Source organism: Lottia gigantea (assembly GCF_000327385.1).
Source record: "Lottia gigantea unplaced genomic scaffold LOTGIsca_98, whole genome shotgun sequence".
Taxonomy (NCBI): Eukaryota; Metazoa; Mollusca; class Gastropoda; family Lottiidae; genus Lottia; species Lottia gigantea.
The window spans coordinates 816,103-833,174 of NW_008711162.1; the positions used below are offsets into that span (position 1 = coordinate 816,103).

The 17,072-nt window shown below is 34.8% G+C and overlaps 1 protein-coding gene across 1 annotated transcript in view; it reads left to right on the top strand.

The window, feature by feature from the left end:
* Window positions 1-7,447: 7,447 nt before the first annotated feature.
* Window positions 7,448-17,072, top strand: part of LOTGIDRAFT_135457 (hypothetical protein) — a gene marked incomplete at both ends in the record, with an annotated part of 22,635 nt that continues 13,010 nt past the window's right edge. The window contains 5 exons of the mRNA XM_009069075.1: window positions 7,448-7,574; window positions 9,405-9,581; window positions 13,312-13,505; window positions 14,022-14,130; window positions 14,687-14,781. Of these exons, the coding sequence (XP_009067323.1) occupies window positions 7,448-7,574; window positions 9,405-9,581; window positions 13,312-13,505; window positions 14,022-14,130; window positions 14,687-14,781 (702 nt within the window). The remainder of the gene's footprint in view (window positions 7,575-9,404; window positions 9,582-13,311; window positions 13,506-14,021; window positions 14,131-14,686; window positions 14,782-17,072) is intronic.

Here is a 17,072-nt window from a genome sequence, read left to right on the forward strand (position 1 = left end):
AAGACAACTTACTTGTGTGTCTGTTGACACGATCATACAAGTCCGTTAATTGGATTATTTCTATGACACGGACAGGTAAATGAGCTGTGAAGCGTAACGACCAAGGACGGTTATGACCAGGATTATGATATTCAGCGTTGTGGACGTGTAGATTTTTTAGAGTGTGTTGTTTCAATCAAGTGTAGATATATCAAGGAATTTATCAAATGCACTCGTTATAAACCTTGTGTACTGGATATATTAGCTTATACTTTGATATCAATATTGTGGAAAATATTATATTATTAAGAACCAGTTTGACGAGTTTATTGTTCCACTGCAAGGTAAGAAAATGTGTCTTATTCATAACTACCCGTCTTGACTGTGTATCTTGTTGAAAGTAATAATGACTAGCAAAATTTTTATCCCATGTGTATATATGTCAATAAATGCTTCTGAAACGATTTTAATCCATTATTTTATTGTGAATCGGGACATCAACTTGAGTGTGAAGACATTCTAAGATTATAATGAATAATGGAAATTGTTGTTTAAATGTGTAGAAAATGACAGCACAAACTTAATACAGAAATTGGAGAAAACGCGTGCTACACTATATTTCATCAAAACATTTTGCACATCATAAAACATTAAGAGCAGGCAAAACTTTAAGTGTAGGCTAAACTTTAAGTGCATCTACTGTGCAACTAATTGTGGCTTTCTGAATGGATTTTTTCATTCATTTCACAGATATTCAATTCATTTTTTTTGGAATGTCGTTTGTCTTTAAATATATTCGGGACCACAGGAATATAAAGCCTGATTATCTCACATTTTGAAATAAAAACACGTGAAATTGACCCACATTTCGAACTATACCCATTATAATCTCCACAATAATAATGTTTCATTGGTTAACATATGTATCAAATCGAAGAGAATTAAAATGGTTGTTAAGAGCTTTATGCTTGGCAAATCAATTTACTGATTTGTCACAGATTTTTTTGCAATTGCTATGCTTCTTGTTTATTTTATGTTTTTTGGAAGGGGGTGGGGGGGGGATCGCTTATCTAAACTTGAGGGAAATTTCAAAGTAAAAATTGCATCCAATGTAAATTGGAGACTTTCAATCTGTAGTATATATATGAATACGAGTCGACATGTCAACTCTGCCAACAAAATTTGATGGTATAAGGTTGCCACGATCGGAGCTGGTCTAATTTTTATATTTGTGTCGGGGACACTGATAGTATCAATTTGCACCAATCCCATTTTCAGTCAGATGTATGTGGTTCCTGCAATTCAACAAAACCTAGGTGTGGAGGGCCTTTTATGATAATTTTGTGATAAGTGATGTCATCGAACACTTAGTTTTAGTGGAATATCAGGAACCACAAACGTTTGATTGAAAAATTGGAATAGTGCAAATAAGGCTGTCCCCGATACACATAGAAATTTTAGAAAACCTCTTAACAATTGCTTTAAGATCCACGATAGGCCTACTGTCTGATATTTCCATTCACACAAAATATTTTGGTAAAACTAAACAAGTTTTAACTCAAAAGAGTTATTTTAGGTGCAAATCTATCCATTTACTCTCAACATTTTCAGTGAAAGATCTCAGTACGTCTATTGTATGTATTGGATATTATGTAAGAAGGCAATCGAACTAGGACGTCTTTTTATGTTGACAAGAACATATAATTGATTAAGTTAATGGTTTAATGACTTGCCCTAGGACATGTGTTGTTAGTTTGATGTGGTATCTACTTCAAAAGTTTTATTTTTGATGATATAGATTCATTTAATGTGGCACAAGCAGACCCGTAGCCATACTTGGTTGTTCGGAAGGGCAAGTAATGGCGTGGTGTGGTGTGAGTCAGGATCAGGATCCCGAAATGGGTGGCACAGATTACTGTCTATGTAAAGACGTGACACAGATTGCTGTCTATATATACAGACATGTGACACAGATTGCTTTCTATGTACAGACATGTGACACGGATAACTTTCTACGTACAGACATGTGACACAGATAACGTTCTATGTACAGACATGTGACACGGATAACTGTCTATTTACAGACCTGTGACACAGATTACTTTCTATCTAAAACATGTGACACAGATTACTGTCTATATATACAGACATGTGACACAGATTACTGTCTATGTATAGACATGTGACACAGATAACTGGTCATGTACAAACGTGTGACAGACATGAAATTTGGTCAATTTCATAAATACAGAAGTTTGCTGTATTTGACTGTACATGTGATATTATAATAAGAATGAGGATGTATTTTATTCTACTCAAATTTCAACACCGGGGTTTTATTTAAGTATGAATCAAACAGTAAATATGGTGAATTCACAATAAGTGACCGCCTTTATAATACGATTGTACTTGAAAATTAAAGTTACACACTATGTACTATTGACTTGCAGTGGATGGAAGGTAATTGCATTGAAAAATGCAATGGAATTCGACTCCCAATTTCCATTATTGAAGCGTCGTTATTTATCTTAAGGTCCAGTCTCACCTGAAAGACGTTCTTACTGCGCTGCTACTGCAACTGAAAATTGGTTAAGAGCGTGTTAAGATCGCGTGCAAGACACGCACATATCCAGACGGCGTTAGATCGCAGATGGTTGCAGTCCGGTGCGACGGGGCTATAATAGGGGAATTTGTCTGTTTAAGTTTATTTCATGCATCCATTTTCAATGTTAATTGCAGTCTGGATAACGGAGTGTATGATTCTGTGATCGGGCTCTTTGAAATCAAGAATGAAAGATCATAGAAACAACAGTAAATGCAATCCCATTACAGTTTTACTATAGATTTTTTGGGCGATGCAAAGACCTTGACCGGACAACAGATTTAATAACAGAATACGAAATTCAATGCTATCATGCTCTAATTAGGCTAAAAGTAATTATTCAAAATTTATTACTATCAATCGCCATATTCTTTTAAGAAATATTGCCGCAATGCACACAGTATAAAGGCCAGGTAAGACGCGCAAATGAATCAGTTGATATTCAGACCTCGAACCATCATCATCGATCCAACTGCTACAACTGCCAAGTATGCGATATCAACATCCTCTGGAAGAGAACGTTAACTTGTCATCTACCTACAGACATGTCAACATCGATTATCGCCACTCACAGTGAAACCAACCAACCTTGAATTTATTTTATTGCAATTAGAGCATGATAGCTTTAATGCCTTTTACTTGAAAGAAATCGTCGGAATTGTAAGACTTACATAAATAATTGACAAAACCACCGTGATCAGAGAAAACCTGTTGAAATATATCAGTACAACTTATGTTTACTCTTTTCGGAACACCTGATGGTGCTTCTCTTAAGAGGATTCCGCTGCTATACAACCTTTACTCTCGATTTTGCCATACTCTGGACGAGATGTTGATTAACGGAATTATCATGCTTGTACGGAATTTTATTCCGTAAATAGATCGTGCATAAATCTTAATCCCTCATCTTAATTCAGTATTGCGCAATACAATAATGTGTGCAGTTGCAAAATGGTGGGCGGCGTCGTAACGATAGAAACGACAAATACCAATAGTAGGATATTAAAAAATCAATAATTAATGAATTGTGAATTCATTTCCAGCAGTATTGTTACTGAAGTATTAGAAAATACAAGGAAATGACTTGACTTGTGCAGATAGTAACTTATCCGCTATAAATATCATTAGGGCCTACTGGTGAAGGTAAATAGGTCGACACGCAACAACTTAAAGGCGAAATCCCAGGAAGAAAAGAAGAAAAGGAGGGGGAATTAGCACCAGGCATTTAAAGGAATACCACCTCTTAGAATGGACAAAAAATTTTAAAAACTTGGTCATAGTATATTCATCCGTTTTGCCGCATGACTAAAAAATAGAATTTCTATAAAACACGATATCCATTAAACTAAGTAATTATTGAAAAGCGCTTTTAATGTATAGTAATGACACTTGGTAAGACCAATGATAAACAAAGACTCATTTTAACAAAGTTTAAAAAAGGATAAAAAAGGTAGTATACCTTTAAGAACTGACTGATATCAAACTGCATAATCAACTGAAACACTTATACATACACAAATAAGAAAAACCCTTAAACTCTTTGAACCGAGACACGTTACGATGGTCTACATTTCTATACCAACGGGGGTTTTTTTCATACATATTATAATGTCAATTTGTAGACTCTAATTAAAGGGACAGATGCCTCATTTTTTTGACCAATCATAATTTAGTCCCAAAAACGGGATTTTTTTAGCTTAGCCAATCGGTAATAGTGTTAACAGCTCGCCGTCGAATTTTGAGCCTTCAAATCCATGTGTGTCCAGAATTATCCCCGATTGAAAGTTAAAAAGATGAGTCGTCTTTTATTGAAACACTGCAATAATATATATATGATATACAAAAGACCTGTAGAAATAGTAAAAAAATTCCTAGTTTGAGATAATTTTGAATGAATTATGCAATTTTCGTACATTTCTATAACTGAAGAATATTGACATATACTCAAAACTCAAAATCAATTCCCGAAAATGGCGCATTAGTCCCTTTAATCATGAAACTATAACTGAAAAAGTAAAAGGAGAAATGAAATTGAAGGATTTTTTCTATTATAAATGCATGTGACGTTTTGACCTAAATCATTCTCCGAGAAGTGTTTAATGCGTCTACATTGTCCACCCAGTTTCTACAAACAAATAACACAACCGAATAAGAAAAGGGATAGAAATATAGAGAGTGTAGGCCTTTTGAATGTGCCATTAAAGAATACTACTATTTGAAGGGATATGTTAGTCTAAATAATTGCTTTGCGTGTCTACTAAAAAACGAATAGAACAGTAAGCCAGGCTATCTTGGCCAGCCCGGTATTCATATAAGCCGCAGTGGCTTATATGTCGAATACCGGGCTGGCCTTCTATAACTGAAATCCTTGTCTGTTAGGACTAAAAATGTAACCAGGCCCTTAGACTTTCGTCATTTTAAGATTCTCACGAACAGTTCTGATGTAATGATATCAGTGATATCTGATCGCAAGAATATCGATATCGCCCATGGAGTAACGACACTCCAAACTCTGACTGAGCAGTATTGAGCTCTATCCGCAAACATTTAAACCCCACGGGATATACGCGAATGTAGTCGTCTAAATAATCGCTATGCTAATAGACACGACCATGGTTATCCGGCATGTTAAAGGCGTGACACGTAGTTTCGTATGTTATGATGCCATGATTTCAGTAATCTGCACGTGAAAATATTGATATCGCCGAGGGAGTAACGACAATCCAAACTCTGACTGAGCAGCACTGAGCTCTATCCGCAAACATTAGACGCCAACATCCCTTTGAAATACCCAAACCAATTATCATATAGTACATGCTGAGACATGTACATTAATGTGCATGTAATTTCTAAAGTAAATGATTTTATGATCGTTATAAAGTGACAGATGCGCCATTTTTGGGGGTTGATTTGAATCTTAAATATGATATGTAAATAGTATTCAGAAGTACTGTAAATGTACGAAAATTACATAATTCCTTCAAAAATATCTCAAACTAGGAAATTCTTTTCCTATTTCTATAGATATGTCTTTTATGCATATGGCAGTGTCTCAAGAAAAGACTTAACTTTCAAACGCAGATAATTCTGGACATAAAGGCATTATTAGTTTAATGCATATGCATTCATGGGTTTAATATTCATTCATATACCCCCCCCCCCCCCCCCCGCCCCCCTCAAAAGGCTTAGAAGGCATATAAAAGTTGAAAGATTCGGACTATAATAGTAACATCGACTACTACTTATTTCTGACATTTCATAAATAAATTATCCAATTAACAGTTGCGATTCAAATTGCTAAAAGGAAACATAGTGTTTTAGATCATTACACAAATCGTCTAGCTGTTTATATAGTTATGATCGAACGAAAACTCGCTCAATGTGGATCTATTTTCTTGATTGGTTAATAAGGACCTCGATTCGATTAGGAAGTTCTTGCTATGTAATAATATTGCTGTGATCTACGAATTCGACATAGATGTATTTTGATAATAAGGTGCGATATTCTTACAGCAAAATGATTTCGCTGTAGACCTACATCAACCGATGATTTATGAATTTCTTTAAGTGAAGTAAACTGACAGAAAGCTGATTAAGCCGTAAAGGGATTTTGAAGAGGTGTTCTAAATTTTGATGACGATTCTATGACGTCACTAATCGCCAAGGCCTTATATGTGATATAAGCATATTTTGCGTTTAGTGACGTCATCAAACACTTATTTTTAGTTGATTTGCAGGAATCAAAAACGTCTGATTGAAAAACTGGAATGGTGCAAATTGATCCTATCAGTGTCCCCGAAACACAAAACAAGTTCGAAAATCTCTTTATAGACCATTTAATATACTGCAGGTTTGCGACCGAGGGGGCGAAATATCTGAGATTGTCAGAATTTCTAACCTAGTTTTTCGGGGCTGCGAGGAGGGGCTGCTGCCCATGTGCCTTCCCCACCCCCGTTGACTGTAGTGTCGGCTTGGTACTTTAAAATTAATGATCAATATTTTTGCTTTCAGGGACCACAACATTGGCGAATTAAGATCGGCGATCGCATCCATATCCGGTCATGAGAAGAGGAACGAAACGATTTTTCCAATTGGTGGCTATTGTGGCCTTTCTTCCAGTATTAGTCAAAATATGGAGCAGTTACAACACAGAAGTTCCCCGTCAAAGATACCACTATGTCCACCAGCTTGCGCCAGAGTTAGATCAGAACGAACAGGATGCGTCAGTGCGGAAAGACGCAAATGTAGGACATCCTCTAAAATTTGAACAAGGTGATTCTCAAATACGCGCTTTAGTGAAAGAACCGTCAAATGCGGTTGGTTCATTTATAGAGAGAATTTCTAACAATTTAAGAGATCCCGCACTAGAAAATTTGGAAGACACAGGGACATGTAACGTACATGTAAGTTAGGTTTTGTTTTTATCTAACATAGTTACAATCTTATTCGCTGTTTTTGTTTTGCTTTTGTTTTGCATCCGATTTCATTATTCTATACCTCCCAAATATGTCATTTTTCATACTACAACCCAACGTCTGGTTCGTTAGCAATTAATATCCGTTTCCGTATCACATCTAAAATATCAAAAAGATTGGTGGCAAATGTAAATAATCTGTGGACATCTGTGGTTCCTGCAGTTCCATGAATTAAAAATAAGCGTTTTGCGACTGCCATTATCGCAAAAGCTGTTTTTGCTATATAAGGACCTTTGCGTTAGTGACGTCATTAAACACGTGGTTTTAGTGGAATTGCAGGAATGACAGACGTTTTCTTGAAAATTGAAATCAATGCTTAACTTATACACATACAAATTTTAGAAAACCACTTTATACAATGCCTTTAAAGGTTTTTCTGTTGTTTTTTAGAATGTTCTTTATTATTTTCCAGAAATGTAACCCTGTAAAAGAGGGCATGTTAAATATACATATTATTCCACACTCTCATGATGATGTGGGATGGTTGAAGACAATGGATCAGTATTATTCTGGACAAGGTGGAGGAAATAGTAAGTAGTGATTATTTGCCTTGAGGACATAAATCAAATAGTAGACCTGTTTCAATAACATCTTTATCTTCTAATTAACATCAGCATGATCCGTCGTCGTCGGTGTCGTCGTCGCTACACTTCATAGTCACACCTTATACACCATCCTCCAATGAACTATTTCTATATCATTTCATGTACAACTTGGTCACGATCACATGGCCTTCTTCATAACCATCCCATGGGCCATTAGCAATGATTTCATGACCTTATACACCATCCTCCCATGAACTATTTCTAAATCATTTAATGTACAACTTGGTCACGATCACATGGCCTTCTTCATCACCATCCCATGAACTATTTCTATATCATTCCATGTACAACTTCGTCACGATCACATGACCTTCTAAACCACCATCCCATAAACTTTGTCTCTATCATTCCATGTACAACTTCGTCACGATCACATGATCCCCAGCACCTCATGACTAACTTCATCACTATCATCTTTTGACTTAATTCATGACCATCATCTCATGACTTAATTCATCCCTTTCATCGCAAGACTTACTTCATCTCTTTCATCTCAAGATTTACTTTATCACTATAATCTCATGACTTACTTCATCACTATCATCTCATGACTTAATCATCACTATCATCTCATGACTTACTAAAACACCATTCCATAAACCACTCCGTCACCTTCATCTAGTGACTTGATTCATCACCACCCCATGACTTACTTCATCACTATCATCTCATGACTTACTTCATCACTATCATCTCATGACTTAATCATCACTATCATCTCATGACTTACTAAAACACCATTCCATAAACCACTCCGTCACCTTCATCTAGTGACTTCCTTCATCACCATCCCATGACTTACTTCATCACTATCATCTCATGACTTACTTCATCACTATCATCTCATGACTTAATCATCACTATCATCTCATGACTTACTAAAACACCATTCCATAAACCACTCCGTCACCTTCATCTAGTGACTTGATTCATCACCACCCCATGACTTACTTCATCACTATCATCTCATGACTTACTTCATCACTATCATCTCATGACTTAATCATCACTATCATCTCATGACTTACTAAAACACCATTCCATAAACCACTCCGTCACCTTCATCTAGTGACTTCCTTCATCACCATCCCATGACTTACGCCATCACCATCATCTCATGATTTAGCCTATTTTATCACCACCCCATGACCTACTTCAGTTTGTTTTCAGCTGAAATCAACCAGGATTCACTATACTCATGGTCTATCCTATTGTTATTTTTACTAAGTTGACTGTAAAGTACTATAGCGGTTTGTCCGAGTATAAAAAATCAATAGTGTAAATCTTGAGATTAATATTTAATAAGTCATACTTATTGGGTACAAATTGCTGTATCAACATGGTATTAAAGAGGTTATAATGGGTTTCTAGATGAGGCTGCACCAGACGTAGCGGCAGAGGATGCAAGTGTGAACGGAAATTTAGTATCGTCATTTGATATTCAGGGAAATACGACATGTTTTCTCTGTGCATACATAGGGAAATTACAGATTGTGTTTGCAAAATTGCAATTTGCCATACGTTTGACAGCCTTCTAGTCGAATGCAACACGAAGGTCTGACACAGAAAAAGCTTTTCGTTGTTCTGAAAAATGGAGAGCCCCAAATGCTACAGATTGTGCTCGTTATAGATTCATTTGGAAATCGAGAGAGAATAGGCTAGGTCCCTCATCCTGACATCATCAGAGGAAAATTTATATGACGTAAAACTCTATTTCAATTCATTTCTGTTCATTGCTTGTAGGTCAATCTTACTATCATGGAGGAGAATGTGTTCAATGTATTTTAAATACGGTAATACCATCATTGTTAAAAAATCCAACACGAAGATTCATCTATGTTGAAATGTCGTTTTTCTCAAAATGGTATTATGCTCAAAACAAGCAGATGAAAGAGGATGTCAAGAAACTCATAAGAGAACGTAAGTTTCAGTATTATTTTTATTTTATCTTACTTCTAGGTAACAAAGACTACAAAATTTGAAATGTAAGAAATAGACTTGGTTGATAAGTCCCCTTCATTCTAATAGTGCACATGACGGTTTTCTAGAAAGGAAGAACGACTAAAGTAAAATACGCTATCTTCCAAATAAAATTTTGGACTTTAAGTCTCTTTTCAAGAAGTCATTGAGTCGAATTAGGACCATAGAATTGTTATTAATGCACAAGAAACCAAGTACAAGTTACAATGTTGTATTTTTTAGAAAATAGGATTACATGTAATATTTTGACCTTGGTGTAAGTGTTTACGTTGTTTACATCGTAAATATGCCGAAATTACATATTTATCAGAAATTATCAAAGAAAACCCGCGGTAATTGATAACAGCATGCAGCTAGAATTTTACTGATATTTTCTCCTTAGGTTATCGAAATACAAGTTTATGAACCAAGAGTTCTAACTGGGTTACATTCTAAATTATTTATCATCGCTAGAGTACTTTTCTGCAGTAGTTAAAAATTAAAACCCAACGAAACTCCAAAATAACAGTTTGGCAATATATTGATTTCAGCAAATTATCTATTCATATACATAAGGAATTATATCAATTATGAATGAAGAAATATTTCATTATGAAGAGTAAGCATACCCTGCCTGGCGGAACACCCGTCATTAAAGAGTTATGTCCACCAAATTTGACTTTTATGAATTTGTCATCGTATTAAAGGGATACAGTTGTTTAAACCCTTGCTTGTTCATTTGTTAGAGCTCAATTTCAGCTATCCATATCACTTTTCAGGATTTAAAACCTACTTTTGGATCTCTTATAATTCAATCAAAAACGCACAGCGTAGACTGTTATTGCTTCCAGGACGTTTTAGATATTCATACATTTCTATTTGGTACCAACGACGTCATAATTTCTGCAGTAATGCTTTGAAACTGAAAGTGTCGACTGTCTAAATTGTCACTGTTATTTACATGTAGGAGAACTGGACGCCGGTTTACAGCTCTGATAGAGGCCATGGACAGCTACCGACTTTTCAGCTGGAAAAGGAATTGAAACGACTGTACAATTTTCATAATTAGCGGTCGTAATGTCGCATGAAATATAACAGGACATGGGTCCCAACACCAAATAAGCAATAGAAAGCATTCTTGGAATCAAAACTTCTGTTGCACTTTTAAGAGGGGTTGAGGTTGGGATGGTGGAAGGGGGGTGTTGAACCTCATGGTAACTGGTAGAATAGACTAGCTGATCGTATCTCAATATTTTGCCATGTTTGAATGATTTAAATGTGCCAGCTTCAACATAAATACATTATTCTTAACGTGTATTTGACTAGTTGTAATGAGGTTTTAATTGTAACTTAAGGGAATGTTGTTTCACACAACACAACTGATTGCCTTATAATTTAATACAAGTTCCAAGCTGTGATTTCTTCCAGTCATAAAGCAAGAGCGATAATGGATTTCCTTAAAGAACATGAAGTAAAAATCAAGAAATCCTAAAGAGCTCGAAAATACTTTAACATCTATACAACTCAATTAAAATCATTAAAGTGATTGTAAAGATTTTTTTATGTATATCGGGGACACTATGATAACATCAATTTGCACCGGATTCAAATCATTGGTTCTTGCAATTCCACTAAAACGTCTGATTTTAATTTTGAATGGTGTATTCCAAGGGGGCAGTGGCTATTTAACACTGGCGTGGTAAGCGTGGTAAATAGTCATAAGTACCCTTACAGCTATATACCACGGCGTGGTAAATTGTTAAATTAGGCCAATATCAGCATGTTAGTCTATGGAGAAAAAACGTGGTATTTAAATTTTACCATTTTTTTTATTTGTAGGATTTTATCCAATTTTTTTTAATATTTCAAAAAATTACACTTTTTAAGATTCAAAAATATAAATATTGTGCACATTTCACATTGTTAGCTCACTAAAATAAGCATTTTAATATCCCTAGCGAAGGAAAATATCCGCCATATTTAATATCGGTGACTGTGGTTTTCGGCCATTTTGGACGCTAAATTTCACAGTCCAAAACATTTCTACAATCGCTATATGATGTGAACAATAAGGAATGAAATTCGTTTATATATACATTTTAAAGCTATATACTTTTGACAGACTTTTATTGAATTTTTAAGTTCCAAGCTATAATACTGTATATTCCTGGTTCCTAGCGTGGGGTTCTTTTCATCCCCTGAGGTGTAAGGTGAGACTAGCTATTGTAGGAGAAGAATTATAAAGTTTCAGGATTTCTGGTGCCCTTCAACACGACGAACCCAAGCGAACCTCGACACTTTAGTCATAAAAACTAAAGCCAAAATTGACTCAATGCGGTCGATGATTATCGTAGGATTTGTCGACACTGTTCCTATATTTGGACTGCTGTTGCAAGGAAAACAACACAGTCTTCATGAGTGATTATTATGAATGAAAAATCATAAGATTTACAATATTTTTATTGTTATGGAAATGCGTTCAGTCTGTAGCTTGTAAATACAGTAGAGGTTAATAATGATACAGATATTGATAGTGTTTAACTGTAATATGTATTACAGGTTAATAATGATACAGATATTGATAGTGTTTGACTGTAGTATGTAGTAGAGGTTAATAATGATACAGATATTGATAGTGTTTGACTGTAGTAAGTAATGATACAGATATAGTATAATATAATATGTATTATTACTAATCTCTACTACATACTACAGTCATACGCTATCAATATAATATGTATTATTACTAATCTCTACTACATACTACAGTCATACGCTATCAATATAATATGTATTATTACTAATCTCTACTACATACTACAGTCATACGCTATCAATATAATATGTATTATTACTAATCTCTACAACATACTACAGTCAAATACTATCAATATCTGTATCATTACTGACCTTTACTACATACTACAGTCAAACACTATCAATATCTGTATCATTATTAACCTGTAATACATATTACAGTTAAACACTATCAATATCTGTATCATTATTAACCTCTACTGTAAAATACAGTCAAACACTATCAATATCTGTATTATTACTGACCTCGATACATAGCACAGTCAAACATTACCAATATCTGTATCATTACTGACCTCGACTACATACTACAGTCAAACACTATCAATATCTGTATCATTACTGACCTAGACTACATACTATACAAAGTTGGCCTTGACATTTATTTGTAAACAAACACGACATTTTTTTTTCAAAAAGCGAATTTTTGATGAACATGATGAGTTTTTGAAATCAAAATCGTTCATTTGAATATTTAGGTTGTTTTAAGCATTTTTTGCCAAAAGGAATATCAAAGTAAGGGTATTTATGGCTATTTACCACGCTTACCACGCCAGTGGTAAATAGCCACTGCCTTCCAAGGGTGTATGAGTCGGTTAGACATACAATCCTTGATTCAGCAGACAAATCATTTCAGATTGTGCTCACTACACCATATTATTCAATTTATCAATCATTTACCGACAGTATGAATTATCATAGGATAGCTACGCAATATCATGCTTTAATCAGTCTGATTGGTCGAGAGCTAAATCATCGACCGATCAAATTCAGAAATACAAAACAGGTTTGCTAGATAAAGGGTTAAATATCTAAACTTCCGACCTTTAAGGGTCAAAGAGGTCTATTTCAATTGGTTTTTTTCTGATTTTAGGTAGATTAGAGTTTATAGTTGGAGGATGGTGTATGAGTGATGCTGCTACTACATATTATAATGATATCATAGATCAACATACTATTGGCTTTGATTTTATTCTTAAAGAATTTGGCAAATGTGCTATGCCTAGAGTTGGCTGGCATATTGATCAGTTTGGACATTCTAGAGAACATTCTTCAATATTTGCTCAGGTATGCTTGCTACCTGTCGGTTTTGTAACCAAGCGCATAAGCCAACATAATCGATATTATAACGCCATCGTTAACGTATAATGTTAATCTGGAAATCTGACCACCGCCACTGATGCATTTTCATTTAACTTTAGGCATTTGCCCCCATCCCACGGTTTGTCTCACCAAGTGTACCCCGACTTCATTCTTACAAATTTAAAAATATTATTTTTATACGTTTTTGTCAAAACATATGTCTCAGAATGCGTCAGATCGATTATGTTTTTCAAAACTTTATTTGGAGACCTTCTGGCACTGTATTCTCGAAACGATCTTAGCGCCAGGATGTCCTAGGTTCTTATCTTCTAACATTGATTCTAGGACGTCTTAGCGCTAGGAACGTTTCGAGAATACGTGACCTGCAGGCTCAGACACTCCTATGCGAGGCTTGCGACTAGGGCGTTTCCACTATTACTGATTGTAAAACTATTTGATTTTTAACATTAATAGTATATTTAAGTGTAGTGTTCTATTTAGATGGGATTCGATGCGCTGTTTTTGGGAAGAATTGATGATCAAGATCACGAGTATAGAATTAAGAATCATAACATGGAAACCGTTTGGAGAGCCAGCCCTAAAAATTTAGGTATTGTACTTTCTTTCCTAAACTTCTACTTCTATTTCAACTATTTATACTGTTTTTTTAACCATCTTTTTTGAATATTATTGTAAAATGTCAATGTATGTCGTCACTAATCGCTAAATATGCTTTATCACATAAGGCCCTTCGCCATTAGTGACGTCATCAAACACTTAGTTTTAGTGGAATTACAGGAACCGCAGACGTCTGATTGAAAATTGGAATGGTGCTATCAATGTCCTTGATACACATGACAAAAAATTAGAAAACCTTTTTACAGTCCCTTTAAGAGAGAATTTTGAATATATTCTCATTCTGAAAAAAAAATTAAATATCACTAAACCCCATCATTTTCGCGATCTTTAACCTTGTTTTTAATGAAGAATATTGAATATAATTGAAATATTGAAATACCAGTAAACTTCATTTTTCCGTTTGCATTCTGAAGAGTTACAAGAAATGAAGAAAAATGAAATAAGATGCATTACTAATGTTTATTATGTTCACTATATTGTGTGTTTTAATGTGTGTAAATTAATGTGTGTGTGTTTGTATTATTTAGGTGATGTGGCATCATTGTTTACCAGTGTGTTGTATGATTTTTATTTTGCCCCAAGTGGCATGTATTTAGAAGGCTTCCCTCCATCCTACCTACAGGTATATAGTTTATATATGGCATGAAACTAAAACTAGGTTGGTTTTTTCCCCCGAATGTAGCATGCTGTATCAGTCAAATTGAAATTAGACCAAATTTTCGTTCCGTTTTTATCAGCTTTTATTTTTAATATAGCCACTTCAGTTAGGGTCTAAAGACTGGCCTCTTCAACATTCGTCAAAGTAACCCTTTGACCTAATCTGATGACGTCAACTTTAACCAATGAAATTCTTTCACTCTCTCACAAAATGCCAGCGCTGGAGAGGACAGAAATTTGATTGGTTAAAGCAGGACTAGGTTATTTTGACGAGTGTTCAAGAGGCCCTTCATTAGACCTTAACTGAAGTGGCTATATTAAAAATAATAGCTAATAAAAAAAAAACGAAACTAAAGTTTGATCTATTTTTTTTTTTTTTTTTGGTAATGGAGGGTGTTCAAAATTTATCATTTGATTCAAGATAAAATCAATGTTCATGTTTTCGACTCAATTTGTTCATTATGATCTTAGAAACTACACAACGATTTCTAGGTCTCGATAATTTTTTGCCAATCATTATGCTCTGTTGGACAGTCACTAATAAGAGCTTTCCCAACTAAAGTGAAACAGTAGATATGTAATATTTTCGAACATGTTGATGCATATTAGTATGTAGAAATATCATTCGATTGATTTGATTTAAACGCTTTCTGTGTTTTTCAGGGACAGACCGCTAAGTCGTATGCAGAGAGGGTGATCAATATTGGCAAAACTAGGGTAAGTTTACAGGCATCTGTTTCTATCAACAATCGACTCTCTCTATAATAGTATACTCTTACAAATAGAGTTGACTATTGATAGAAACAGATGCCTGTGTAAGTTAATTATGATATATAGGCTAAGCTTAGTAATTTAACACTGAAAATTAGGCTGTATTGCAAAGGTTGAATTTAAAATCATTATTTTGATTATCGTTGTATGAAAGCAGGGTTAGAGGAAAATGTGCACTAACTCAGGGGTTTTCAAACTGTTGGTAATTTTCAAACTTTTTGGCGGTAATGAATGTCGTCTAGAATACATTTTTGGACAATTATAATTTTAGTTGGCCTATTCAGCCAGTCTATATTCTCCGACATGTAAAAGATTGAATTGAAAACCTAAGAGAAAATCACGACATAGTAAGAATTTAAAGGGGAAGGTGGTAATGCAATTGATAACTCCTATCAACACTTTGTGACGTAAGAGGCCAGGTCAAAGTTCATAGGGGAAAAGCCACTTACGTAAATGAGAGCGTAATCATAAACAACGATCGCCAGAATCACTTTCTTGAAATAAAACTAGGCCTATCACCAAAATGAATTTTACCTCCTACTTTTCTGCACCTGATTGAGCAACGCCATACAGTGTGCAAGGAGGAAAATTTTGCATTGACAGCTTTGTTTTTTGCAATTTCCCATTTTCGAGAGATTTTTAATATCACGCACTGTCTTTAGCACACAGGGGCTCGGTAATTGTCATATCTGATCGACTAGACGCTTTTTCCATGTCATCTACTCTGACCTAGGCCTACATGAGTACATCACTGTCGGGGAAACTGGACTCAACTTCCACAGACATTTCTTCGGAAGATTTTCCATTGATTTTGTTTTTTATTGATTTTAATTTAAATAATCAATAACCACTTTAATTTTTAAAACAGACGCAGTAAAGCAAAGTGCCGCTCATTCATATTTTGTGTCGCCCTTTTCCTATCTTTTAGTTTCAACTCGTTGTGTAGGGTAGGCCTAATCGCACATTACACTCAATTTCCAAGTTAAACCATTTTCTTAAGAATTGCTTTGGTCAGCAGCCCATTATAAAAGTATTATCGTTTCAAATGTCAATTTTTTAAAAGGAAAAGTATATATAAAATCATATAAAGATGTATCAAATAAGATCCGAACTCTGCATCAATCTTTCTAAATAACACGACGGCCATGTTGTTTATAATGGTAACGTCAGAAGTTATCCCCTATGACCTTTTGACCTGCACCGCCATATTGAAAATGACGTTAGTGTTGATAATTATTGTTAGAAAATCGTAGGCTTACCTTCCTTTGTTCTTAGATTTATCAATATATTAACATTGTTAAATCATTCTTGGGTTTTTTCATTAACATAAAAAAATGGAATATTCTGTAATCTATCGACATGATTGTCTACAGGGGAGACCGTCTATTTGATACAATGACGTCAATGAATAACGACGTCATTGATTGAAATATGAGCAATAAACTATAACCCTTTGGCGGTTATGGTCGTATATCAGGACAAAGG